Source organism: Gambusia affinis, linkage group LG03, assembly GCF_019740435.1.
Source record: "Gambusia affinis linkage group LG03, SWU_Gaff_1.0, whole genome shotgun sequence".
NCBI classification, from domain to species: Eukaryota; Metazoa; Chordata; class Actinopteri; order Cyprinodontiformes; family Poeciliidae; genus Gambusia; species Gambusia affinis.
In genome coordinates, this window is record NC_057870.1 from 20,780,557 (window position 1) to 20,807,504 (window position 26,948).

At 38.2% G+C, this 26,948-nt stretch overlaps 1 protein-coding gene across 6 annotated transcripts in view; it reads right to left on the reverse strand.

Moving 5' to 3' along the window:
* Positions 1 to 26,948, reverse strand: part of grid2 (glutamate receptor, ionotropic, delta 2) — a 460,579-nt gene that overhangs the window by 406,282 nt on the left and 27,349 nt on the right. For 4 of the 6 annotated variants that reach the window (XM_044111473.1, XM_044111474.1, XM_044111476.1 and 1 more), the window contains exon 1: positions 13,871 to 14,932. The exons of the other annotated variants lie outside the window; for them this stretch is intronic. In XM_044111473.1, the coding sequence (XP_043967408.1) occupies positions 13,871 to 13,958 (88 nt within the window). In that variant the 5' untranslated portion in view covers positions 13,959 to 14,932. Of the gene's footprint in view, positions 1 to 13,870; positions 14,933 to 26,948 lie in introns of those variants that run through there. 6 annotated transcript variants of the gene reach the window in all.

Consider the following 26,948-nt stretch of genomic DNA (forward strand, 5'->3'; position numbering starts at 1 on the left):
CACATGTAGGCAGCTTTATGACATGTTGCCAACTGTGTCAGGCAAAACAAATAGCACATTACAATTCCATGAAAGCAATTAGCAAAGTGTTTAACACCTCCTAAAGTCTGCTTCTATAATCCCTGGAAGCATGATAGACACTAGATTGAAGAGTTGGAGTTAAAAGAGATCTACAAGAAGTACGGCCAAAGGGCAGGTCCCAATTCAAAGCTTAGAGGAGAGATTAAACGACAGCGGTACTGGAATCTTATTTCCAAGTTCTCATCCTCACACATCCTCTAATTTATTGCAGCACAAGAAATGCAAACAAGTAAAATTAAAACATCGTTTCTGGTGAAGCTTAAATGACCCAATAATAAGCCCAGAACTTTACAGATTCAAGGTCAGTGCCAACAAAGTGCAAATGTATTTGTAGAGAATTTATGATATTCCACAAGCGACAGAACACATATACACAAAAACAAAGCAACAGATGTAAAATATCAACTCATCTGAACCTTGAGTATTAGAAACAGGCTGTGCCTTTAACTCTGCAGTAGCTCAGCTGGCAATACCAGGGGGAAGTGTGTTTGAAACTAGTCTGGGAGACTTGGGGTGAGAGAGGAAGAAGAAGTAAAAATGAATATGTTGTATTTTCTTTAAAACAGATGGGATGACTGGGGTAGATGGGATCATAGCTGGTCCCCCTTTGTCATTTTACTTTGCTGTAAGAAAACAAGGTCATGTGATTCTAATATGACTGCATATTATGTAGCATGAGGAGGTCATTGTTGTTTTGATTTGATCAGGGGTCATAACCTGTCATTTTAAAATAGGTGACTGGACCAGATGGCAATCAGAATACTTATCAATGGAAAAGAGTGCACTGTATAGTCTTCAAACAATATCATCAGCGTGATGCATATTAGATTGTCTTATTGTTGAAATTAAGTTCATTTTTAAAATCGGTTTACTCATAAGAAACATACATTTAAAACAGCCAACGCTTATATATTCCAAGTTGTTTTTTTAGCACTATTGTACATGATTATAAAATTAGACTTGCAATTGAAAGTACTGGTCTAAACGTTATGGTCTAAAATTAAACCTGAGACACTTAGGATTGTGTTTTGATTGTGTTACATTGTCTAATCAGATGAGATTAAAATCTTCATAAAATGATGTTTAGGAAAAAGCAATGAAATCCAGAGAGTAATCAAAACAATATTAAAATGTATTGCAAGGGTGAAAAAAAAACTCCTTTCACACACTGGGTACATTTTGCCAGCTCAAAAATATTGTATTGCAACCAAGCCAGTTGTTTTCCCTGCATATGCATTTTAAACTGAGTTAGCACAGGGCCAATTTAATATGTTCCAACATACAAAAAGTCAGAATCAAAAACCTTCATGAGACTTAAAAAGGGCAAAAGATGAAATTAGCTTCATTGAGTACAAATGTTCTGTTATTTGTTAACACAAAAAGCAGCTGAGGTTCAGGATCAGACTTTAGGGTGGGCACAAAAACCTCTTGATGTACTAAGATTTCCATGCAACATCTTTTTAGATTATAGAAGAAAGAAACACAGTCCAGAGAACTGTGAAAAAAGTGAGTGCCAATTTTTTTACTGACCTCTGGCATCGGCAGACTGCTTTGCGATGACAGAAAGCAAACAGTGACTAAAACATCCCCTCCAACAACTAAGGAGTACAAAATACCATCTTTAACCACGCGGTGTCAAACCTTGAAGCAGATGGGCTACAGCAGCAAAGATCAAGCTAGGTGTCACTCCTATCAGCCAAGAACAGAAAACAGACCAGCAGAAAGGTTTAGCAAAACTGGACAGTAACAGATTATAGAAATGTTGTTTGGTCTGATGAGTCTCAATACAGCTGTGACACCAGATTGTAGGGTCACAACTTAGCATAACCATCACAAAAGCATCAATCCATCCAGACCTGTTTCAAGGATTTACAGCTGGTGGTGTAATATTTCTGGGACACTTTGGGCTCTTCAGTACAAATTGAGGATTGTTCAAACAACACAGCCAATCTGAGTATTGTGGCTGACAACGTCCATTTCTTTATAACTGTGATCTCTACAGTCTTTAGATATCATTCCAATAGAGTTTAGACTCTTTGGGATGTGGTGGAATGCGATATGTATATAATTAATATGCAGCTGACAAGTTTTCAGCAACTGTGTGATGCTATTATGCCAATATCTATTGCATTCCTTGAGGAATGTTTCAGACACTTTGCAAAATCCATGACACATATATCCATCTGAAGGCTAAAAGGAGTCAAACCTGAACCTAGATCTCCTAATAAAGTGTCTGGTAGGGGTAAATTTGTCAGTTCAGCTCTGTGACTGCCTTTGTTGCTGCTTTGGCGTATCAGAGACGGATTAACTTCAAGCCCCTGGTCCTCAACTGTGCTTTCACATATGACCTTGACGCATGATAAAGGTGCCTGGTTGGAATGCCTGGTTGGAAGCTAAATATATATGTAAATATGTAAAAACATAAACAAAACAACAAATTTCATGGTAAAATACGGAAATAAAATTAAAGCTAAAAAATATATATTTGGTCTGAAAATGTTGACTGCAGTTTTTATATGTGAAGACATTTTTTATGTTTTTCTTTGTAGTACACATACACAGTCTGCGTGTGTGGGTGGATCTTTTGTGTGCACATTGTTGAACACACTGGCCATCGTCATGCACTCCTTGTTTTATTGTGCAATGAAAAGTCATCTCAACATTATTTGGTCTAGAGGAAGTAATTAATTGGAGTGATGGACATTGCCTGTAACTGACAGTCACACACATGCATAAATAGACACACACACACACACACACAGCCATGTGCCTATATTCACAGAGAATGGTGAGGAGGTGTGCTAAATACACTCTGAGATGCCACTTCATAAAATATCCACACTGCTTCATCCACCACTTGCTCACACACATCTATGCATGAGAAACTGAGACATAGTAACTGCACTGCACACAAGAAAATGTATTTTATGCACATTTAGGGCACCTCCTGCCCCAATGAGGCAAAGTACAGATTGCTGGAAGACAAAGAAAGCATTTCTCCTGTCAGGAAAAACAGTAAGCATAGTCTGAAAACACGAAAGAGTCAGAAGAAAGAGCTGTTCTACTGAAAGGACATCTGATATGTCCACTACAACTCTGCTGTTGTACATGTATATACTGTCCATACAATTAAAGTGCACTTATACACAATTTACATTTGTGGCAATATTGACATTTGTGCTTAAATTGTGAGGAGAGGATTTCTTCCAGAAGACTTTCCCATATTGCTACAACATTCACATAGTCTGAAACTGTACTGCACACTATGCATTTTTTCAATAAGTGACTGGGGGCATACAAATTGGTCTGTTGGTCAAGCATCAATGTATGAAACATCTATTTAAATAATAAATAAAGTGCATTACAATGCATACACCATATATTCCTTAAAAATGTAATCTCACTAACAAACTATATGACAAGCTGCCTCAATGCTGCGTTAAGTGCAAAACACTCGGATAGATCACGACAGATATTTAGGCAAGTTATGATGAAGCTATGGTGGAACGAGTAAAGCCGCAGAGTTAGACTGATCATTTTACACTGTTTGACCACACTATCTCTCATTGTGGACATAATTCAAACTTTGGCCTCTCTGATCTCTGAGTTAGCCACCCTCAGGCCCCATACCAGCTTAACTTCTCCTCCCTGTCCAAGTGAAAAAGGTGAGCAACACTTTGTTCATCGACATGCTACTTCGCACCATTGCATGATGCAATGGTGAAATAATAACCATTACAATAATATTAATAACCCTATTTGGACTGGAGGCTGGATGATTGAAAACAATTACCCTACTATCCTACTTTAACTTGCATGTAAGTTATACTTTCTCTTACATTTTTTTTCTGTTTTTGCTCTCCTAAATTCAGATAAACAACTACAAAGTATTTTTGGAGAAGTCTGCATTGGTTTGTATATCTTGTACATTGCTTATGAGTGTTGCTGGTGAGTAGAGAGGCGTTAGGAAAGCTAAAATTGATTTTAAAACTATTTGAGGTCCACTACTTCTCAAGACAGATTTTGCACTCTTGCCATGTTGTCTATTGAAAGTCAATTGGCTATAAATCTAGAATTTAATGAGCTAATTAATCACTTTGCTAGCAAAAAGGCAGAGCAACAGCCATATAATCATCATCTTTAAGGGAAAACTTTGAGTTTCCAGCCATTATTTCTTCTCATGTTCAAAAATATGCTGTGTTCACTACTTTAAGATGACAAAGTTAATATATTTTCATTTAATTCTAAAATGATACATGGTAGAAAAAGGGAGTTAAACTCGATTGGGTGCATCAAGATCTGTGGCCTCTCTAACCACTGTGCCTTGCCCCATCAATACAATATGCTTATAAATGTATATGTAATTGTATTTTTGTCTTTCAACGCATTTAGCATTTAATTTTTGCAATTTTAATTTTTGCAATCAAAATCCAAAAATCCATAAAAGATTTTTGCACATCTTTTATGGTTCCTGAGACCATAAAAGATATGGTCTCAGGAAATTTTTTTAGATTTGCTTTCAAACTTGATTCAAAAAAAGTGATTTATATAATGTATAGACTTCGCTAAGTAGAATTCACAAGCAGTAAATATTGTGCTAGTACCGGTATAGGATGAAGGAAAGAAAGACAGTTGCAAGCCTTTAAGATTAATTTTGTAAAGCTTTTGATGGGTCAGTGAGAGTCTAGAGGTCTACTGACAGCAGCTGAACATGGGGAACCTCTTAATTTTTTGTTATGGGGCCCAAAATTCCTGATGGCACCCCTGATTGCCATCAATCAGGGGTGCCATCAACACACCTGACTCAAATAGTTGAATTATCTTGTCAGTATTCAGTCAAGTTCTGCAGAGACCTGGTCATAACCTCATTATTTAATTTAGATGTGCTGAAGCAGAGACGCGTCTAAAAGTTGCAGGACAATGGCCCTCGGGGCCTAGATTTGATTACCCCTTATCTAGGCTATGTCTCATTTCTTGGCCTGTTTGTTTATGTAATGACCATGTTTTTAAAGTTAAGACACACACTATGTACTGCACTCCATGTAATGTTCAAAGATTGAAATACTGTTTTGCAATCTCACCCTGCCCCAAATAACATGCAATACAATCACTGAAGACTGTGGGTTTAAGTTGAACAGGGCCTTCCAAGACCATCAGGTTTGCTCCAACTGCATCAGTGAGTGATGCAGTTGGAGCACTGAGATGAAGCACCTTGGGCTGGCCTGGAATGTCTCTTGTTGCCTGCTCTGCACTCAACCTATGACAAGCAACAAAACATCTCTTCACAGCTACTTGTCAGTCCATCTTAACCTCAAAACACAAACGTATTCCCTTCCTCTCCCCGTCTACACAACCTAGTAAGAAGTTCTGCCTCAGTACCCGAGCACAAATGTCAATGTCACCGTCTGTCTTCACAAGAGGATATGCAGTCTCAAATACTTCTAAATGCAAAGAAATCTGATACAGTTTACAACTTTGAATTACTCATCCAAATAAATCCATAGTGTTTAAGCACAACAGAGTGTGAGATGCTAAATCTTTCACATCACAGACAGGTTGGACAAGCATCTCTCTCTGCACTGGGATACACAACTCAAAACATATGAAGCATTTAATGCACACTGCAAGCCCCCCGCCTTTCCAACATGATGCATATGTGCAGATCAAACACACGCACACAAAATCGAGGTAAGAATGTAAACAAATAGAATTTGAGCGTGAAAGTTCTACTGACAGCTGCCAAGATATAAACATACATAAAACCGAGTGGGGACCCCTGTTCTCACTTTCACAGACAGTCAAACACAGAAACTGTTAGAATTCTTTCTCCAAAGAAAAGACTACTGTGACACTGAAGGAAACGCACACAGGCTGCTCTCAACTTATAGCTATGGTGTTTCAGTACATCACATTTGAATAATGCAAATTTACAAATACATGTCACTTATCCATTGAGCATCAAATCTTTCATGACAGTTAAAGACACAATTAATGAATATAATTGGATCTTAGCTTATGACACCCGGAGGTCACATCTTAGGACAACATGTGAATGTCAGACACTTAGAAGGTTTATAAAAATCATCCATCAACAAATCAAAAATGTGTCCTACAGCAAGGAATAAACTCAAAGCAAAGAGCCACTATTGCGAAGAATTATCTTAAGTGACATGAAGAACATGAGGCCTGAGAAACCTAGCCTGGATCTCAATGTAGCTGAATCAACCTAGATTTACAAAAGCCATACTGAGATCCTAAGACCTCTAACATAACAAATCAAGTTTCCAAAACTTTGTACAAACTTTACATTGTTTAACATATTTTAGTATATTTTCTGTGATAGGCACAGTATTGCAGTTTTATCAAGTGGAATGAAAAGTACACATTCTTTTTTTATACAAAATTATTTGGTTTGTACCCATTACCCTTTACTCCGATATCCACGCATATAATTCAGTTCACCCAACTGTCTTCAGAAGTCAGCTACTTAGTAAATAGTAGATTTTTGAACTAACCCTGTTTTTTAGTTTAGTGTCAGTACAAATATATCTGTTCTCTGAAGGCCTCAAGGTTTTTTCAAAGACGGTTAGTCAACAGCAGTCCTATGAAAACCAGGGATGACATCAGACAAATCATGAATAAGTTGTGGAGATGTTTAAAGCAGAATCTGGTTATAAAACAATAGACAGAACTTTGAACATCTCTTGGAGCACTGTTGACACCATCATCCAAATATTCAAGGAATATGCAGAGATTCGCAGCTCTGGGAAAATATGTTGACAAAGACAGAAGTAGTTCACTTTACAAATTTGACTTAAGGAAAAGTGGCAATAAAAAGTCACTTTTGAATGGGAAAAAAAAAATCTAAATAAGTCCTGTTTGGAGTGTACAAACTATGTAGGGGCCACAGAAAACATGTGGAAGAAGGCTCTCCAAACTGTAACTAATTGGCTTAAGCACTGCTGTGGAAAATTTACCCTGCAAATCACTCTAAGTACACCATTCCCAGAGTCAAACATGGCAGAAATATACTGTAGGAATTATTTTCTTCTAGAGGGAAAGGTAAGAAACCAGTTAGAGGCTGCAAAAGAACTTGAAAATGGAGCAGAGGGGTTCACCTTCTATCAGTATGATCCCAAGCACACATCCAATGCCACAGTGAAATGGTTTATCAAAGCAGCTTTGTGTATTGTCAGATCCCAGACCTTCAGAAAATCCAATTCACAATCTGCTGCAAATTTTGAAAATTGGTATTCACATACACTTTCCATTCACTCTCAGCTTGTGTTATATTGCAAAAAGAATCTAGTAAAATTGTCTGCCTCAGTGTGCCTCTTTCTGGTAGAGAGATGCCCAAAAAGACTTGCAATTGAAATTGCAGCAAAAGGTGGCTCTACGAAGTATTAAATGCTTTGAATACAGAAAATACAAAAAAATTAAAACAATTCCCAATACTTCACAATAGAATGCTACTTTGCGTAAAATATTTGTAATGTGCTCCTGTGCCGTCATCCCCAGAAGTTAGAGATCGGTCTGCCAAGGCTCTCATTTTAACTGCCATTTGTGAAGTATTTTATTTTGAAGGAAACTTCTCTTTGATTTCTGTCCACTAAATAGGCTTTACAAACATCCGCTGTTCAATCCTTAACTCAGCAGAACCACTACCAATAAGTAGACACAGCTAACCAGAAAAACCTGGAGTGGAGTTGGAGTGAAATGTGTAATTCATCGATCAAGTGATATAGACTTTTTCATAAAGCAATAGAAACTGCACTAGGGGAAGTAATATTTTACTGTAAATGTTTGGGAGTTCAAATTTAGATTTGTCAAATGTGAGGAGGAAACGTCCCCTTCACACAATGATTGTGATGCCAATGCTGTTAGTCTATCACATAAAATGCAAATAAAAAAAAAACATTGGACCCCCCCCCCTTCCCTTTGAATGCTGATCATTAGAGAGACAAAGTGGGAATGGAAATGGGTGAAAAGGTTTACCAGACAGTATCCGCTGGTGTTGTAACTTGAATGTAACTTTTCACTTTACTTTTAAATTTTAAAACATTTTCAAAGACCTTCGGGAAATTTGACATTATTTATGCTTCAGTTTAATTTACAGCTTGAAACAAATGTCCATTCAGTTTAAAGTAATCTAAAGTGCACATTTAAAACAGCATTACTTTACAGCAGCCACATTGCATTACAGTACCTAATATCCAAATGGCATGCCCCTAATGAAGAGCAATGAGTAAGCAAATAAACAAATCATGACTTTAAGCAGGATGAGCCAGGCACAGTGTCAAAACAAAGCATCAAACTCTCAACTGGAATGCTTGACAAGCCAGTGGATGAATTGCTAATAACCAGCGAGACTCCACACGGAGAACCCAGTTGGGCTGCCCAAATCCCAGAACACATAACCACCCTTCCTGTCTGTATATCTCTAAAACACACACAAAATAAAATCCATAAGAACTGGCCTTGTAAAGCAAAGAGCCATTGGCATGCCACACACGGCACTGTGAGAGCCAAGCGGATCCCCCCCTTCCCTCTGAATGCTGATCATTAGAGAGACAAAGTGGGAAGAGCGACAGAGGATGAGGGGAAGAGGAAGGGAGACGGGCGAGGCAGTAGTGCCATCTCCCCAGCGGCTCAATCACATTTAATGCCTGGACAGAGCAAGATGAAACTATCTTCTGGTCACTGCTGTTAATATCACCAAAATAATGAAAAGTCTCCTACAGATTGACAGCTTTGACGTTTTAGAGGGCTAAAAATGGAATGATGACACATAGTCGGCATTTGTCAAAGTGTATTACTTTCTGTCATCCATCTTTTCTCTTTTTGATATATACCTCCGTTTGACTCTTTCCATCTCTTACCCTCATTCCATCTTTAACAGCAACAAAGGGATTAAAAGAGGATTACTTCTGACCTGTCAATGTGACGTGCATGCAGAGTATAGTGGGGTTTTTCTTTTCTCATGCACTCCTAAGTCAATATAATAAACATACAAAGAGAGAAAGAGGTCAGCCTTGTATGTGTAGAGAAGATCAAGTGTGAGATAGCAGAAACTTCATGTATAGAAATGACAAACCTACAACAGCAAAATGCTGCCTTCTACATCTTGAAAATAAGAACATACAATTTTGTGTATCAAATGGCTATATTTCCTGCTTCAGTGTGTTTACGCCCTATGTACTCAGTGTGGTTTATCTGCCATTTTCAAGCTCTATTGTGTATGGATAAGCAAGGAAACTACAGGGACACCGTAAGTGAGTTGGGGGGGGACAAGTATTGTTTTGGGAGTGATAACCTTTTCTTGTGATTCAAAGTACTTCTAGATAGCTCGGAAATGAAGTATTGATTTGAAATAAGGTGGAAGGGAGAGAAGGAGGGCAAAAAAAGTCACTGTGGATGGAAATCTCAGCAGCTACCCAACCACCCATATCTGTCCTTTGGTCTTAGACACAAAGAAAACCCAAAAATACAACCAATGTTTGTTTATGAGAGTGAAAACAACCTAATATCTCAGTCAATTGTACCAAACCACATGTCATTTCAAACTACTTTTACTTTGCAATCTGAATAGTTTTGCAAGACTAGTTTAGAACATATGAAAACATGAGTCTCACAATAATCTCTTCTACAAAATGATTAATGTGAAGGAGTGTTAAAGAAGCACATAAAAGTGTGCTCATTCAACATGAACATTGTCTGGATTTTACTGCAAATAGAAAGGTGTGCTTCTGCTTGTGCAAACCTGTCTGCACTGGGTTTATTTACCCAGTTTTGTTTGACAAACAGCACTGCGGTACCTTTGCTATCGTGAGCTCCCTGTAAATGCCACAACTGTGCATTTTTTATCACTAATCAGACCAATTATTTATATATACACATGAGGTATCTCCATCACCTGAAAGTTCTCCAAAATTTTAGCCTTTTTTTAAAGCTAAAATAACCACATTAGCCTCATTTTTACTTATTTTTTATCTTGCCTATTTTACAATTAATTGGCGATTTTGCCATTTATTTCAATGTTGAGATGAGACCAAATTTGTGGGGTGAAACATTTAAGACTACATATCGCCCGCAATTCACTATCCTCACTTTGAAACGTGATGTTGAATAAATCACATTCTGGGAATGAGTTTCTTCAGAAAGGAGAGGGAAGCTGGACAGAGCTGATGGAAGATAAATGCAGCTAAACACAGTAATCCCAGAAGAGGACCTGTTACAGACTGCAACACACTTTATAAACTGAGTTTTTTTGGGGGGGTTTAACTCTCACATGCCACTAAGCTTTGACATCATCAAATCAGCTATATTTAGAGATTACAAGGTCAAGGCTAGCCTGGGCATCGACTTCCTGGGCAATTCCGCTCAAAAAAGTTCTAATTTCCAGCAGTCTGGGGTTTCTCCCATTGACTCAGATTCTCTCTAGTCGAATTTCAACCGAGCCATATGGGTAAGAGAAGAAGAAGTTGTGAACAATGATGTTGAATTTCTTCACTGCTTTAGAATTGTAGTCAGTCTGTAGTTTTAGCAATGGCAGTGGAGGAAGTGAAGGAGGCCGCCCAGTTCGTGTTGGCCACGCTTGCAAATATTAAACTAACATTAGTAGCCACCTCATTCAGATCAGTTCTTTGCAGCAGAGGATGGCTATTACCAGTGCAGGCAATTTCATTGTGTCGAAATGGTGCATTACATACATCACAGGGAAACTTTAGTGTTTGGGTAAAATTTACCACCTCAACACAGTCCAGAAGGGGCTGATTTTTACAAGGCTAAATTGACATGATGGAAATGGATGAGATCTGATCAGGATGAAGAATAAATACCAATGCAAAACCTTTCAATATAGTTCTTAATTTGTGTGCCATTGAGGCTTTTTTGCTGCTGTCAATTTTTATTGATGATTAAATTTTGGTCCTATGTCTATGTCCTTTTACTATTGTACATGATTTTGGTTCAACTTGTCTTTCACTTGGGGTTGAAAAACAGAAATAAGGACCTCATGAAGTTATCCTTATTTGCACTCAAAGAAATCACAAACCTTTTGTTTGCTTTTCTGAAAATATAAAATGGTGCATAAGAGGGCATTTAGTTCCCTGTAGTGCTTACATACTGACTTATGTTGGACTTATGTTCCATTTTCATTTCCATTTTATTTGGAAATTGTCAATTGTGAGGAGGATGTTGTTCATATTAATGATATAATCCAGTGACACATTGTGTTCAGTTGCTTTTCAACAAACTCTCAAACGGTTGATTTTGGCTTGGATGTTTGGAGGCAATTTGATGCACCAATGTCCGGGCTCTAATTTATGGTGGTCAGGAATGACTGTGCTCCACTGGTAAAGTGCGTAAGAGTGAAGACACATGTAGTGTAAATCCAGGATTATAGAGAGGTTGCATTAAAGCGTTAACACCAAGAAGGTCTGCCTGCAAAGTTATTTATATTAATTGCCTTGGCAGCTACCAGGGTGTGGAGACATGATTATTCACAATCCTCAGCAGGTGTCCTTGCAGTTTCAGAAGTTGGCACAGACAGACTTAACTATCTAGACAAGTTAATCGTCAGAACACCATCAGGACACTATTTACCCAACTGTGGACTCGTTCCTCCAGTTCTGCCCATCTTGCTTTCAGTCCATGACTAACTTTCCTCACGGCTGCAGACAGCAATCTTTAATCCTTGGTTCATGTTCATTGGTATAACATTTTAATGCACCAGACATATACGTCACGAAGAGGGAGGGGGAACATTTAAAAGTTGCACCTGACTTAGTCACAGGACCAGGCAAACTACAAAAAAAGAAATCGTAACAGACTGGAAAATATGGTGTTAAAGTGTAATACATATGATACAATCTATGTTCACCTTCTTTGATTAAAGGAGTCAACTGCAAACAGTATTGTTGCTATAGAAATGTAAAGACTAACCTGTTATTTTTAGAGTTCATTGAACTACTGCAAGATGATTAGAGGAATATGCTATAAAAAAATTCAATTATTTTTTTCAAAAGAATGAGAAGTTAATTACAGACGTGATAATTTAGCATGTAACAAATACCATGAGATTTCATGCTTTTTTTTTTATTATGCACAGGTAGAATGTGATATGTAAAAGAAATAAGCATCGGTGGATATATGTGGAGGGAATGCATATCAGGAGTATCTATTGCCGGTTGTCTGCACAGATCGTTTTAGTCCTGGTACGCCTCCAAATGTCTCATAAGACATTCTGCTCACACTGTGAAAAGGCTTATCTGAGGAAACTTACAGTATGTGAGAAGATAAAGTTTCAGAGGCTCACTGTGAGACACTTGCCCAACATGAGGCTTGCTGCTGTGATCAAACCGTTCAGTCACAGGGTGATCTGCCTAACCGGTGGATTACACCGGCACCCCCAAAGGATGAGAACCGCAGTTTTTAAAGTGGAATCCTGTATGCAAAACGAAGCCTCTGACTTTTTGTTCCAGTAGAGGTGCAAATGTAGCCATGTCAAAATGCCGCTAATCGAAAGTTGAAGAGAAGAAAGAGAATGAGAGGGAAATCACATTTTTGATCTGTTATCACATCCTCTTTGTTTGACCAGATTTCATTCAATTGCAGTTGTTGGTTTAATTGGAAGCATCCGTTTGGACTGCAGCCCAGATGAGGACTTCGACCTGATCCAGCTGTTGGCAGCCTGCATTCAGGTAGCCTCTAAATTGGCTTATCTATTCTGACCCTGGCCAGCTGATTAACAAACAGTGCTGTATGGCAGCACAAAGCACAGGATTAGTGAGGCGGTTTATATGTGTTTGAAAGTGTGAGTGTTAAGACCCGGATAGGATCGTAACCGTGGCACCATCAAAGGAAGAAAAAAGAAAAAGAAAACAATTTATCACGGACAGGTGCTTATCTCATTCCACTGGTGTATATATTTGCGCGTGCACATGAGTGCTCGTGACTCCGACATTCACGCGCCTAACACTCTGCTCCAGGTCTCTTCCTCTCTCTCTCCCTCTCCATTTCTTGTATATTGGTTGTTCGAAGCCACCCAGTTGTGCAGAGACTATGCCTTCCCACCATCAGCTCCTCTCATCCGGTATGGCACGCTCTCGCTGTTTTTCCTTCCCTCTCCCTCCATTCTGCAGCCGCTAACAGACCCTCCTGTATATCGCTTCCTGATGTCGGAAACACGCTCAGTATAACAGTGACACTATGCAGGCGGTGGCGAAAGACAGAAAAGACGTTTAAGACACCCCCACCGACAACACCACCACCTTCTGGCACTGCAGTATCTAACAGAGGATGATATTAGCGGTAATGCCATTGTGCTCCAGGATAATCTAAGTATGAAATTTGTTGCTTTTCAGGATAATCCAGGGGAGCAAGCATCACACAATCCTAAACCACCTGTTTTGTGCTCACACAGCCAAGAAACACGCTACACCGTCTAAAATTACTCTTCTTACTTAAATAACAGGAAGCATTAATGATAATAATGACAATTGAAGCTGCGAGTAATTATCTGACTAGTGCAAACTTTATTCTTTGCTATAAGGCGTAATTTACATTTCTGAGCACATCTGCTACTCGAACCCAAGTGAAATGGTGGATGCAACAGAAATAAGTCTAACTCAGAGCTCCATCAGTACGTCAGGGAAGCCGTGATGTAATTTAAGCAGGAGCGCTTTTATCAGTGCTGAATCCCCCAGTCTGTTTCCTGACAGACGCACACAGAGATCTGCTGTGATTCTGGGAAGCAAGAGGGGAAGAAAAGAAAAGCGCAGTAACTTACCGATATGGATGATTGAATCCGACAGCGCAGACTTCCACTCTTGGCTCAAAAAAACGGCAACAAGCAACACAGCCAAGAGAACTTTCATTATGTCCAGAGATCAGAAAAAGAAACACAGGAAAAACTACAGCTCTGATCAGAGTTTAAATCCCGTGAAACGAGGCTCCTCTTTCAGTCCATCAATCTCTGTCTCGGTTTGCTCTTTTTGCGTTCGAGGAGATGGAGGTTAAAAAAAAAAAAATTGAGGAGCAGATTTCCAGGGTGTAGTTAGAGACTTGTACCCTGTTGAAATTCCTCCGAACATTAAATCAGATTCTGGGTGAGTAGAGAGGCGCCGAGCTGCAGTGAAGAAGAAAAAAAGAGAGAGAGAGAAAACACGCCGCATCCAAAACGCCGACGCGTTAAATCGAAGCTGAGGGGCCGGATGATGTGACCGATCGTTGAAAAAATAAATAAATCTGTGACGATTCGACAACGAGAGAGACGGTTTGGGGAAAACCTTGTTGTCTTGAATTGCAGGTCCTGTGATGGTTAATGACCCGAGATCCCCCCTGCCTTTTTAGACCTGGCGACGCAGTTTCCCCTCCTGCACCAATCGCCACCAGCAGCGGCAGCAGCCTCTCAGAGGACCAAGCCAACGACCAAAACTTCCATTCCTCCTGGGGTTCCTTTTGGGTTTCCCTTCACTTAGCTACTCTTTGAATATAACCAAAAGTCAGAGCCAGGAGCCACTTTTCTTGAGGAGGATGGAAACGCCAAATCTGAAAAAACCTTGTCACATGGCAATACCACGTAGAGGTGTATATTCCACAATTGTCTGTAGAATTCCTGTATGAATGGGGTGGAGGCTAGATCTTACAACCGAGAGCTCCAAATGCTCCTCAGCACACTGGAAGGGAAAATGTAGGAAATTTCAAGGGAAAAAGACATGCATAACACAGGATGCGCACAACAACACTCCGTGGACCGCACTCCGTATGCTGGTACTCGCCTGAGCCCCAGCTCGAGCGGTGGCTGGTGAAGAGGAGGTATGCTGCGTCGGTGTGGGAGAGAGAGGAGAGGAGAGGGGGAGGGCCTGGGTGGAAGAGAGGGGAGAGTGAGGAGACTCAAGATAGAGAGAAAGAGAGAGAGATTGCGAACGAGGGCGGGCATCTACTGTCTGAAATTACCTTGGAAAAGAAAGATGAAATGGGAATATCTAGAAGTTGCAAGGGTGAATCTAACAGAAAGATGGGTAAAGAAAGATAATGCAGGAGCATCATGAAACACTATTAACAACAAATTAACCCATAAAAAAATTGAAATTCACATTCATTCCACACAGTGTGATTTACTTCAAGCGGTGTTAATGTTAATCATTATTTTAGTCGACAAATCATAACTAGCCAAGATTTAGCTTTGTTGGAAATAATACACAAGACCAAATAAAGAATATTGTCTACTAACCCTCAAAAGGCAACCAATTTTGCTGCATATGCTTGAATTACTGGACAGTTGAGTTGAAGGACAAGGTGTTGAACAAGGTGCACAAGTAAAAGGGAGCCAGAGACCAGAATGTCACAAGAATCTTTGGAAAGAAGCACAAACTTTTGTGCAATGACCCAAGCTTCTCTTTTCACATGAAATTACATTTAGGATTTAATTTGATAATCAAGGCTGTCGCATCTGGAGGAAGTGTTGAGGAACAAAATCCAAAATGTTCGAGGTACATTGTGACATTTGCAGTCAGTGAGGATTCCATGGTTTTCTCAAGTTCAGAGTGAACAAAGTAATCTCAGAAATTTTTAAATGCCCCCATACTTCCCTTTAATTACAAACTATGTGGAGATTTCATTTTGTAGCAACACTTGCAACCTGCTCACACTCCTATGAGTACAAATATCAGCTTTAATGAGCATGACATCAGTATGGTTGATTGGGTTTTAGAAGAATTTGCAGGCCAAAGAGAGTGCTGTCAATACTAAGATGAGACATCAGAGTCACTATAAATGATGCGTTAGATGGCAATATTTAAGCAACCTGAGCTCAGTACCTCAAAGTCAGACTGATCACCTCCATGCCATGCTGCATTAATATCGTAATTTATACAAAAGGAACCCAACCCATATTCTGAACAGTACATATTTCTCATTAGGCTGGTATTTCTGTATAAAATCATCCACTTATTGGATTTTCTAACTTACAAACAAATGAGTTTAACTTTTATAATCCAACTTCAGAGGTAACAAAACTTTTAAATGATATTCTAATTAACTGAGATTCAGATGAATGCCAATATCAGCAGGGCCTCCTAAAGAAAGTTTTTTCTATGCGGTGACACAGATGCTCATGGATTAGCACATATCAATGAACATCAGGGATTTTATTACACCTCGGTTAAAAATATATAAAGAAAGGTGGGGGAAATATCCTCTATGAAAACAAAAAAAAAAAACATCACAAGATTATGCATAAATGCATCTTAAAATACATGTATTTTTTCCGAAATTCACCTTCCTAAAAGGAAGGGTGCATGTAACTCTTGGGTTGCATCACTAAGCATCAGCACCGTCAGGAGCTCTTCAGGCTACTGGCCTAATGTCTACTTCCAACTCTGCAAGAACTGAGTTCAATGACAAGTTGCTTAGAGCAGGACTGCTTAATGTGGCCCTCTAATCATTTTCCATTTACAACATATGTTTATCATCTGTACCCTGTATCATTGCGTTTCAGACTGAATCACATTCATCCACTGATCAACCCTATTGTTCACTTTAAACAAATCCTTTCATCTATCCCTATATACATTCTTTGATGATTTATATTCATTTCTGGCATCAATGTGCCCATCTTTCTGTCTCTGTCCACCCAGCCATCCATCACACTTTACAGTCCATGGACAGAGATCCTGCAGGTTTCTATCAATCTAACAAACCTTGGATTAGGGATTAGATCCGTTGGGAACTTCAGGCTACTATTGACAACTTTTATAAATACACACAAGGAACAAGAGATTTAATCTGTGACTTTGAGGTCAGGTCTTTTTTTCCTTCCGATTATTTTCAATCCACCGTAATGAAGCAATTCTAATCCATAAAAGCAGACATTACAAATTTGGGATTTTTTTAACAGATAGAAAAAGGCAACCCAATAATGCTTGAAGATCTGAATCTGAAGTGTTCAGTGATGCTGTGTTTAATTTCTCCTGAAGAAGCATTTACATGACTAACTTTCATCTTTATTACACCAAAATAGGTTTAAGACTGGACGTTTTTAGATCTTTTATTATATTTGAGAATTTGTAATGCTTTTACCAACATTGCTCCTATGCTGCCACCTCATTTTTATATTCTTTTATGCAAACACTTAAACAACACTGTTCCATGAACTCGTGTGCCAAAACAGTTTCCTTTTCCTTTTTAATGATTCTTTATTAAATGTCCCTCACTGATCTCAGCACCTGATTTCAGCTGGTAGTCTATTGCCTGACTCACCCCAGGTGAGATGCTGAACCACCTTTTGCATGGCCAAATTTTAAAAACATTTGTACATGCATGGTTTGCAGAACTGCAGTATAATTGGTGCACATTGCTTTGCTTGTTGAATGAGAGTTTTCTGCAGTGAATTTAATTTGTTTTTTTAGCCCTTTACAATGGAAACCAGCTTGAGAAGCTACCACCTATGTCATGTCATGTGACCTGCACCTCCCACTGGTATTAAATACATACAGACAGAAGTGAGAGCTGCACAGAACCATCTGAAAAGCTGGCCGTGAAGTCTTGCACTGTTGAAGAAAAACTGTTTTTTATTAATCAAGACAACTTTTTCAGTGACTTTTGTTCATAGAATTAATGTAATGAACCTGAACTCTGTTGCAAGCAATATTATCCACGACCATGTGCTCAAACAGAAAGTAAACCTGTTAAAATAAGCCTAGCAAACTGCACCAAATAAGAAAAAGCAGGAGGATGTCATGGGGACATCCGAGTTCAAGTTTGATCATTTTTGAGAACGATGAGAAAAGCTATGCATGTATGACATGCTAGAACATTAAAGTATTTTTTTCAATAGAGTTAACCGGTGTTGGTGCAGCATGTTGAGGCCAACCTTTATAAACCAAATTGGGACCAAATTTCTGTCACTGTCGGCATGAAAAAAGGAATAGGAGAGAATGTCGCTTGGTACATCACCCTATTAAGCCATTTAACAGTGTCCATAATTTGAATTCTCACTTTTTTATGACCAAAAAAAAAAAAAAAAAAAAAATGTATATGTGTTAGCAATTTGACAGTTACTCGAACATCAAGGGAAGGAAAATGCACTGCTGCTCAGTTAAGAGATTGTCTCCTCTGATTTCAAGACAATTTACATCTTTGCACCAGATAAGCCAAATCTACACGTCACTGTAAGCCTTGACTGAACTTGGACTTTGAACAAGTGTCCGTGCTTTTCATGTCATGTAATATGACATGACTATCCACAGACGATCACATCATATCTTTCAGTCATTGCACAGTTCATAATACAGCTGGTGTGGCAGCAAGTTTATAAAATCAAACCACAAATTAACTTCTGCTTTCAGATCATGTAATCAGGTCACCAGTTCATTACAGGGCAAAAAGGAAACATGTTCACACCTAAGATTTAATTTAGATTAATTAACCTAACAGTCATATTTCTGGGCAATGAGAGCAAGCCAGAGTGAAAAGATGTTAGTCATACCAGCACATTGTGAATAGCTCATCTTAGAAGATTACAATTGTCGGTAATTGGGGGGGGAAACAGAATTTTTGAAAAGATTACAGATCCTTAGTTCAATAAATTGTAAAACTATGTTTGGCAGGAGCATTCGGTTTACAGAGTCTTTCCCAGCAGAGCCTGTCAAGCTTCATTAGACTGGATGGAAATAGTCAGAACATCTTCAGAGAGAACTGAGGAAGGTAGATCAAACCTTTTTTCCATTTCACAATTATAGAGGCCATTGTGCTCTTGGGAACACTCAAAGCTTTAAAAAAGCTTTTATGCTTCTACCCTCATCTATGGCTTGGAACAATTTTATGGTAGAGGTCTCCTGGGTGTTTCTCTGACTTTATAGTTAGGTTTTTATCCTGTTATACACAGAGGATTGTTGTACATTCACATACATGTGTACTTTCATGACTAATGTTGACTGGTTTTCCACAGGTGGCCTGCAGTCAGGTTGTTGGTAGAGAAAAGCAAACAGGAAGATCTCAACTTTGAGGCTGAATCTGACAAAAATTTAAAAAAAAAAAATGTTTTACATAATGATTTTAACACCAGTGTAATACTGAGCTTTCATTTAATAATTAAGCATCAATAATGGCAATGCGACTAGGAAATGAAAATCTCTCTTTAAATGGTGCAAATTTCAAAGTGAACAGAGAAAATGCATTTCTTTGGGGGAACTTTTTAAAATTATTTTCCTTATAAAGGGTTATATTACATTAAGTAAATTATCTCTTAGATTTATCTTACTAAATGATAGCAAGATAGACTTATCTTAGAAATAACTTTGGGCTGTCACTAGAAAATTGCCATAGGATTATAAAATTTTCTAAGTTATTATAGAGTCCTAATATCTACGCACAATTTTCATAAATACCTAATAAATAAATATTATCCTCATAATTCTGTTTCCTAAAATAGATTATATTTATTGTTGCTAACATGTTGTCCACCCAGCCATGGTAAAAATTTATAACAAAGCACTGCTCAAAATTGAACAGTACTGGTATTTTACAAAAACAGAGAGATGTTTAGTAACGGAGTCAGAACTAAGACAATTTGCTCAAGTAGCCTGCTGCTTAATCTGCATCCAGTCTGTAGCTAATCAACACTCTTAGTTACCAACAAGTTTGTCTGTAATTTGCAAACAGAAATATTTCCAAACAGCTTTACTTTTTTGTCTCGTCTGTCAAGTCCAGAGGACCCCAAAGTGCTTCACACTACACAGTCATTCACTCAATTCATGCACACATTCACACACTGATGGTGGTAAGCTACTGCTGCCACTGTTCCCATGGTGAAACATGATGCTGATAATACAAGGCTGTTCGAGGCATTTCTTCAACATGGAAAGCAAACAGGACAGTTAGTAGGAAAATGGATTAAGCTAGAGATGGACCAACTACAGAGCAACCCTACAAGAAAATGATTTAGAGGCCACAAAGCACTAGAAGATGTGAAGGATCTACATCCAACAGCACAGGGACTACATCAAGATTATAGTCATCTATATATTCAAGTGCATAAGCATAATAGCTGCAATGGGCAAAAACTATAAACCAAATTTTAAAGTGAGCCACCATCTATGCTACAAATCATCTCTGGTTTGGCGTCTTCATTAAAGCTATATCTGAAGGGGCATTCTGTTAATTTGTGACCATCCTGCAGAAGGTTGTTGAGCTAGTTGAGCTATTGCTGCCAATAACTTAATGTTCTTCTATAGATGATATTCTTGTTAAAGCCCTTTTCCCTCCTAGATATTTCTATTGGCTGACCTTTTGCTCTCATTCATCCTCTTGGCTTAAAAACTGGCACATACCTTCTTTGATAAGCTGCATTTCTCTCCTAGTTAAAGCCATCAAACTCACTGCTTCTGCTTTAACCATTTACCTTTCTCTGAGATTTTTTTATTTGTGCGTTTGCTCTTTTCAAACCTTTAGGTGGTCGTGGCAGATGCCCACTTCCTCAGCCAGGTTCTACTAGAGATTTATTGTTTCCTTTCTTCTACCACTATATACTGTAAATAGTCTGTATGAGGAATTGCTGCAAAATCCACTAGTCCTTTCCTAAGAAAGAAAAAGTTTTAGCCGATTTGAATGATCAGCTGAACTTGACCGTATTGTTTGATAGCTATATTCAGTTACAATTTTTGATGTAGAATATGTATGATTCCCACAAATTAGTTTTTTTTTTTTCTTTTTACTCTTTAGCACATTTACAACTTGTTGGGAATTGGTGCTATGTGAATATAATTATTTTATATGGAAGAGAAAAGTCATTTTATTTATTTATTTTGTAGATAACATCTTTTTTAATCAGATGGTTTAAGAAAAGCAGTAAAAAAAATATTTACCAGAATTCATTTAGTATTTGAAACTAAAATGTTACCTAAAAATAATCAATTTAGGAACTTGTAAATTCCTACAGATACTTGAGCGGAGATGCTAAATATTTCAGTGACTGTAGAGGATTGTATGAGGATTTTTTTTCGTACTTTAATTTTCGTTTTGTGAAGGTGGATCAAAAAGAGAAATCGCACATCACTGTTTGTATAAAAATACTACAAAAGTCTGTAAGCCTTTACCTTTCATCCTAAATGACTGTTGCCCTTTATTTGTGCAACCTGGTAGTCATGTCACCTTGAAAGTGTTTAGACCTATAAGTGAAAGTGAGATTTTATCTAAGGGCTATCAGCTTCCAACCCTTAAAAATGTACACAGACACCCTTGAGAGGTAGCAGGTTAGAAAGCGCTTCCATCTCCAAAGCAGAAGGACTGATTCAGGTAGCTGTTTAGTATGCATACCTATGACCGGCACCAGCTTTCAAGGGCAATGCCTGTCTTTGGAAGGCAAAAGTAGATGGAGGTCTGTATATTCATGTTCATGTGAAGAAACAAAAGTGATTGATTGCAGACTGTGTGAAACAGCTATGCTTGAAACCATCAGGCAGGACACTAAAGCTATTAAGTGTTAGAGTGGCAAAGGCTGACAAAAAAAATAAATAAAATAAAATCAGACATTTTTAAGCCAAAGTGAAATCTGATATTAATGTTGTCCACATCCTACAGATATTTTGCTTTTTTGTTTTTTACACAATCAGATGTTTAAATTCAAACACATCGGTTGTTTATTTGGTTCAATAATCACTCTGACGAATGTCACACCCTCCAATTTAAGCTAAAGAGCAGACTGGTTTATTTTGGTCAAAGAAGGTTGATTACTATCCATTTTCATTATGTAGGGCAATGTAAATCAAAAAGTAATTGAAGTTGCAAACCCATTACAGAGTATTCTTTGAAAAATCATTCTGTGCTTGCATGGTTTTTAATTGGACTACACACAAGAAGATACCAGGCAGAAAACACACATGTAGCAATCCATCACCACTCATCCAGGGAGTACAAAAAAAATCCGATAAATCACCTTAGTTCTCCTAATAGAAGGCATCTTTGTATTTATTCATTTCCCATGTTTATGTAGCAGTGTGTTAACGGTACTTCACCTGTCCACCTACCCAGCCATTAACGCTAATGGCCGTCTAATGTGGCAGAGAGGGATGTATCGTTATGCATCAGGGTTCGCAATCTAATGTTGTGAACTACTAAGCAAGAGCATGACTCCCAAAGGGAACCTTTTTCCTCAGTGACAAAATGTAAACTGTTTGCAGAGATATGCAGAAGCATTTGTAAATGCATTTTTCCCTCCCAAGAGTGATGCAAGTAGCAAAGGGTGGGGTGGGTGTCATCTGACGCAAGTATTTTTCCACAATGATGAGAAAAGGTGTGTTATTTTAAGATAAGAAATATTATCCAGATATTCGTGTGCTCTTTTTGTGTTTATTGACTTTGAGCATTTAAAATTTGCATATTGAAACCTTAGGCATTAATGAAGGCACTGCAGCATTATTGGAGAGATATGAAGTTATCGCGACTGGAGGCAAACTAACTCATCTGACTCAAGACATAGACTAACAGTCTTTTTGTCCCTTTCATTAATCTAAAGTGAGGACGCAGAGTTGCGGCTAATGGGGGAGTCTGTTGTGGAGTGGCAGAGACTGAAAGACACAAGAAAGAGGTGCATTCCAGCCGGGAGCCTTGTACTGACCTAACGCCAAGTGCACAGAAGAGTCTCTCTAATCCAAGTATGAGGGAACAGTTTTTTCCCCTGATCTTCCATCTTAACATTTGAAGAAATATATCTACAAATATAATTATAGAAAAATGGTATATATTTGTCATTACAGATTTAAGACATTTTTATTATACATTTTATAAAAAATAGCTCCCTCTCTAGGGCACTGTCGATGCTGAAAAACTCAAGTGAATTGCTGTGAGGTATTAAAGCTTTCCACGTCATTAGTGCTGATCTCAAAAAGCTGGAGCAACATGCTTTTCAAATACACTGCAATACATCTACTATAATATATTTGATTGATACACAGGAGGCCAACATGTGCCAAGAAAACACACCCCAAATCATTACACTGTCAGCTGCTGCCTGATGCGAACCAACATAGATCCCCATTTCCAGGTTTATTTTAACCCCAAATTGAATAATTAAATACAATGATTACACTAAATTCAGAAACAAAAATTAAGACTCATCAGGCCTGGGAGCGCTTATTTCCCTCTGTCTTTTTTAAATCTTTTGTTGTGATCTTGTGTGAATTTCACATAACTTCGTCATGATAATTTGTGCTAAAGCAGTCTTTTGCTTAAACCAGTCTGTTTTGTTCTCCATCATCAAGACATTTTTGTTAGTAGCAGCTTTGTAACGATGACCGCACTCCGAGTCTTCAAAGGCTGTCCACAACTCAGGTGCTGAAATCATGTTTAGGCAACAGGCATTTCAAATCTAAATAGTATACAGCAGCAAACAATTCAACACCTAATTTGCATTTTTCAGTTAAAAAATGTATCACACCACCTTCACAAAATGACACAACTGATGAGAAATGTATATATCTGCAAACATTCTAGAAAAACAAATGTTCTACAGTGGTGTGAAGAGATATTTGCTTCTTTCTTGATTCCCTCTTTTTTGCATGTTTTCACATAGAAGTGTTTCAGGACATCACACCAATTTAAATATTTGTCAACAACACAAATCAACACAAACCACTGTTTTTAAATGAAGGTGTTTATTAAAGGAGATAAAAAAAACAAACAAAAAAACTACATGGCTTTGTGTGAAACGTGACTGCTGCCTTTTGTTTAAAACCTTACTGTGGTTTGTCACACCACAGTTCTCTGTCTCCACCCACATCCAAGCCTGATTACTTCTAAACCTGTTTTATGCAAAAGATCCTTAAAAGATGGACATCATGCCAAAATCCAAAGAAATTCAACAAACGAGAGGGAAGTAACTGACAGCTATCAGTCTGGAAAGCATTGCAGTGATACTTTTAAAGCTTTGGGACTCCAATAAACCACAGCGAGAGCCATTATCCACAAATTGTCGACTAATCAAATTTTAGCCTAACAGCGGAGCAACGACTCATCCTAGAGGTCACTAAACACCCCACAACAACATTTGAATGACTGCACAGCCCACTTCCCTAATTTAAGGACAGAGTTCATACAGACATCATAATTTAGGGACCAGGCAAAAACTACCTGCATGGCAGAGTTCCAAGAAAAAGCCCCTGCAATGCTAAGAGAACATCAAGGCTCATCTCAATTTTCTCAAAAAAAAAAAAAAAAAAAAAACATTTTTAAGATCCCCAACACTTTGGGGAAACCATTCTGTGGACTTACTAGACAAAAGTTTAACTTTCTATTACATCTGGCACAAAAATGATGCCAAATTTCAGAAAAAGGACATTGTGCCAGCAGTAAAATGTGGTGTGTTAGAGCGATCGTCTGAGGCAGCTGTGCTGCTTCAAGACCTGGAAGACTTGTTGTGACAAATGGAACCATGAATTCTCCTGTCTTCCAGAAAATCCTGAAGGAGAATTTCCATCCGTTTGTGACTTCCAGCTGAAACAAAATTGGATAACTGAAGCAGCACAGTTTTCCAAATCACACCAGTAAAGTTCTCCTCTGAATGGTTGAAGAGTGACCTAGTCAAAATATAACTATGTAAAGATGAGTGGGTCTGGATCCGACGCTCTGAAACAGTATTGCAAACTTTCAGATAAATAGGAAATCATGAAGAGAGCAAACTCTTTCACCCCACTGCATTCTAGCTAGTCAAAATCTCAGACTTTAGAAACAGATGCCCTCATCTTAAAAATATATACCGTTCTTAATTAGGGGATCACTGTGCATTTGATGGTTTGCCAACGGTAGTGAATATTATAGAAGCACAAGGCATACAAAATCTACAGAGAAATGTGACTCACTCCAGCTAACAGTTCAGGGTGAAAAGTGTGTTCTACATTTAAACAGTTCATCTGAGGCCTCTTCTTACCAGAGAGTCCTCCATCTCTGCAAGTGTGATTTCAAGTAAAATACCACTCCACCGTCAAGTGTTTATATCGTGGCGATGGAACGATTCATGAAGAGTGATTTATGAAAAAGAGACTTGAAATATTGTACCACCACAAGGTTACTTGCAGTACTTAATAACCTGTTGAGAAAAGGTGCTGGTAGATAACCACTAACCAGACATGGAGACACAGCGTAGCAGGTCTAGCTCAACTATTTGACAATTTAACACTATTTTTTTGCAAACAAAAAAAAAAAAAAAAACGATTCACGACAAACAGGGTTGATTGAAATTTATGCCTTCAAGTGGTAAGGTTCAGAATGCATTGTGATATTAGCAATAAAAATGCTCTCTCTGCTATAAGATTATTAGCCTCCAGCAGTTTACATCATGGGACATATCCAATATAGAGGTAAAACAGACACTCGCTTTGCAGAGTTGAAAGGAGTCTCTTCTTTTTCAGCACACTTATTGTTGAAGTCTGTGCAACATTTCATCCATTTAAAGTGACTAACAACACTATAAATATACATTTCCAAATGCTGCGGAGTCAGACTGCAAACATACACTTCACTGCATCGGTGTCTTGGTGTGCCTGTGAGTTTATGACCACATGACAACTGTCAGCAAGCTCTGCTTCGCATCAAATGCCCAGGACTTGCAGTCTGGATCCCATTCAGAAGATGTGAATATTTTTCTGACATTAAGGCTGCTTTTAGGGAGCTGATCAGCCCCCTACGAAATTCAGTTGTGGAAACCTGTTACAGGAAATTTTCCAGCCGGCATCCAAGGGCAAAAATTTTCAAGCACATTGAAAAAGCAAATAAAAAAATTAATTGTACAGCTATCACCATCTTATACTTGTTGATACATTTGATGTCAATGCATTGACATCGGAGAGCTTTTGATCCTTCCATTAACATCTGGGATCAAATGCATTTCTGAAGGTTCTATAATAAGTCTCAGAATTACAAACTTATTGATTTTCCAGTCCTAATTAATTGAAGAATCAAAAGCGTGTACAAATTTTGATAACTTATTTTAGAAATTTGACTGATTGCTCAGTGAAACACTATTTCAGTCCAAACCAAAAGTGTTTACATAATTTCAGTGAACTTATCATTAAAGATTTAAGGGCTCTAAACGGTCAAGCAGACCATGCCATCAGTTATGTGATAAAAATTTCAGCATTTTGTTCTCTGCCTTTTTTTTGCAACTCCCCAGGCAAACGTTTCACCCTCCCTTTCTAAGCAAAACTTTTGCTTGATTGGTCTGAATTTCCTTGATGTTCTTGTTCTTTGGCCTTCAAAGGTGTCTTCGAAAACGAACATCCTTAAACTACTTGACCATGTATCAACAGTTGTACTTTGGTCCGACTATGCTTGGCTCTTTAACTTCTCATTCTGATTGAGTGAAAAGATTGGTGCATGAAATCCTTCTCTTGTCAATCATGATTTTCTCCAAGGAAGCTGCAGTGTAGTGAGGCAGAGTCATCCTGAGAAACGTCATCAGGCCCCAGGATCTGGATTTGTCCACACGCTCATGGTGCAGAGGAGATAATGGAAACCAATAAGTGATAATATTTTATTGTTTTCAATGAATCTAGGTTGCTGTTAAGAATTAAATTGATTGAAAATCAACTTAAAAAAAGAAAAAAAACACTTATTGTTTTTCACCAGATGGAAATGACCCGTAATTTCAATGATCCTTGGAGGAAATGTTTACAAGATCAGAGCAGTTGATATCACATTCTGACTGTATAAAACAGCAGAGTGGTTGTTCTATAAGAGAGTGATCCTTCAAAGAATTCCTCTTTTACTAGACATCATTACCTCAGAGGAAACACACGCAGTCATAACGTTTTGTATCACAAGGGCTTTACAAGCAAGAATTTTGCTGCCAATGATTTGGACCTAAATCAATT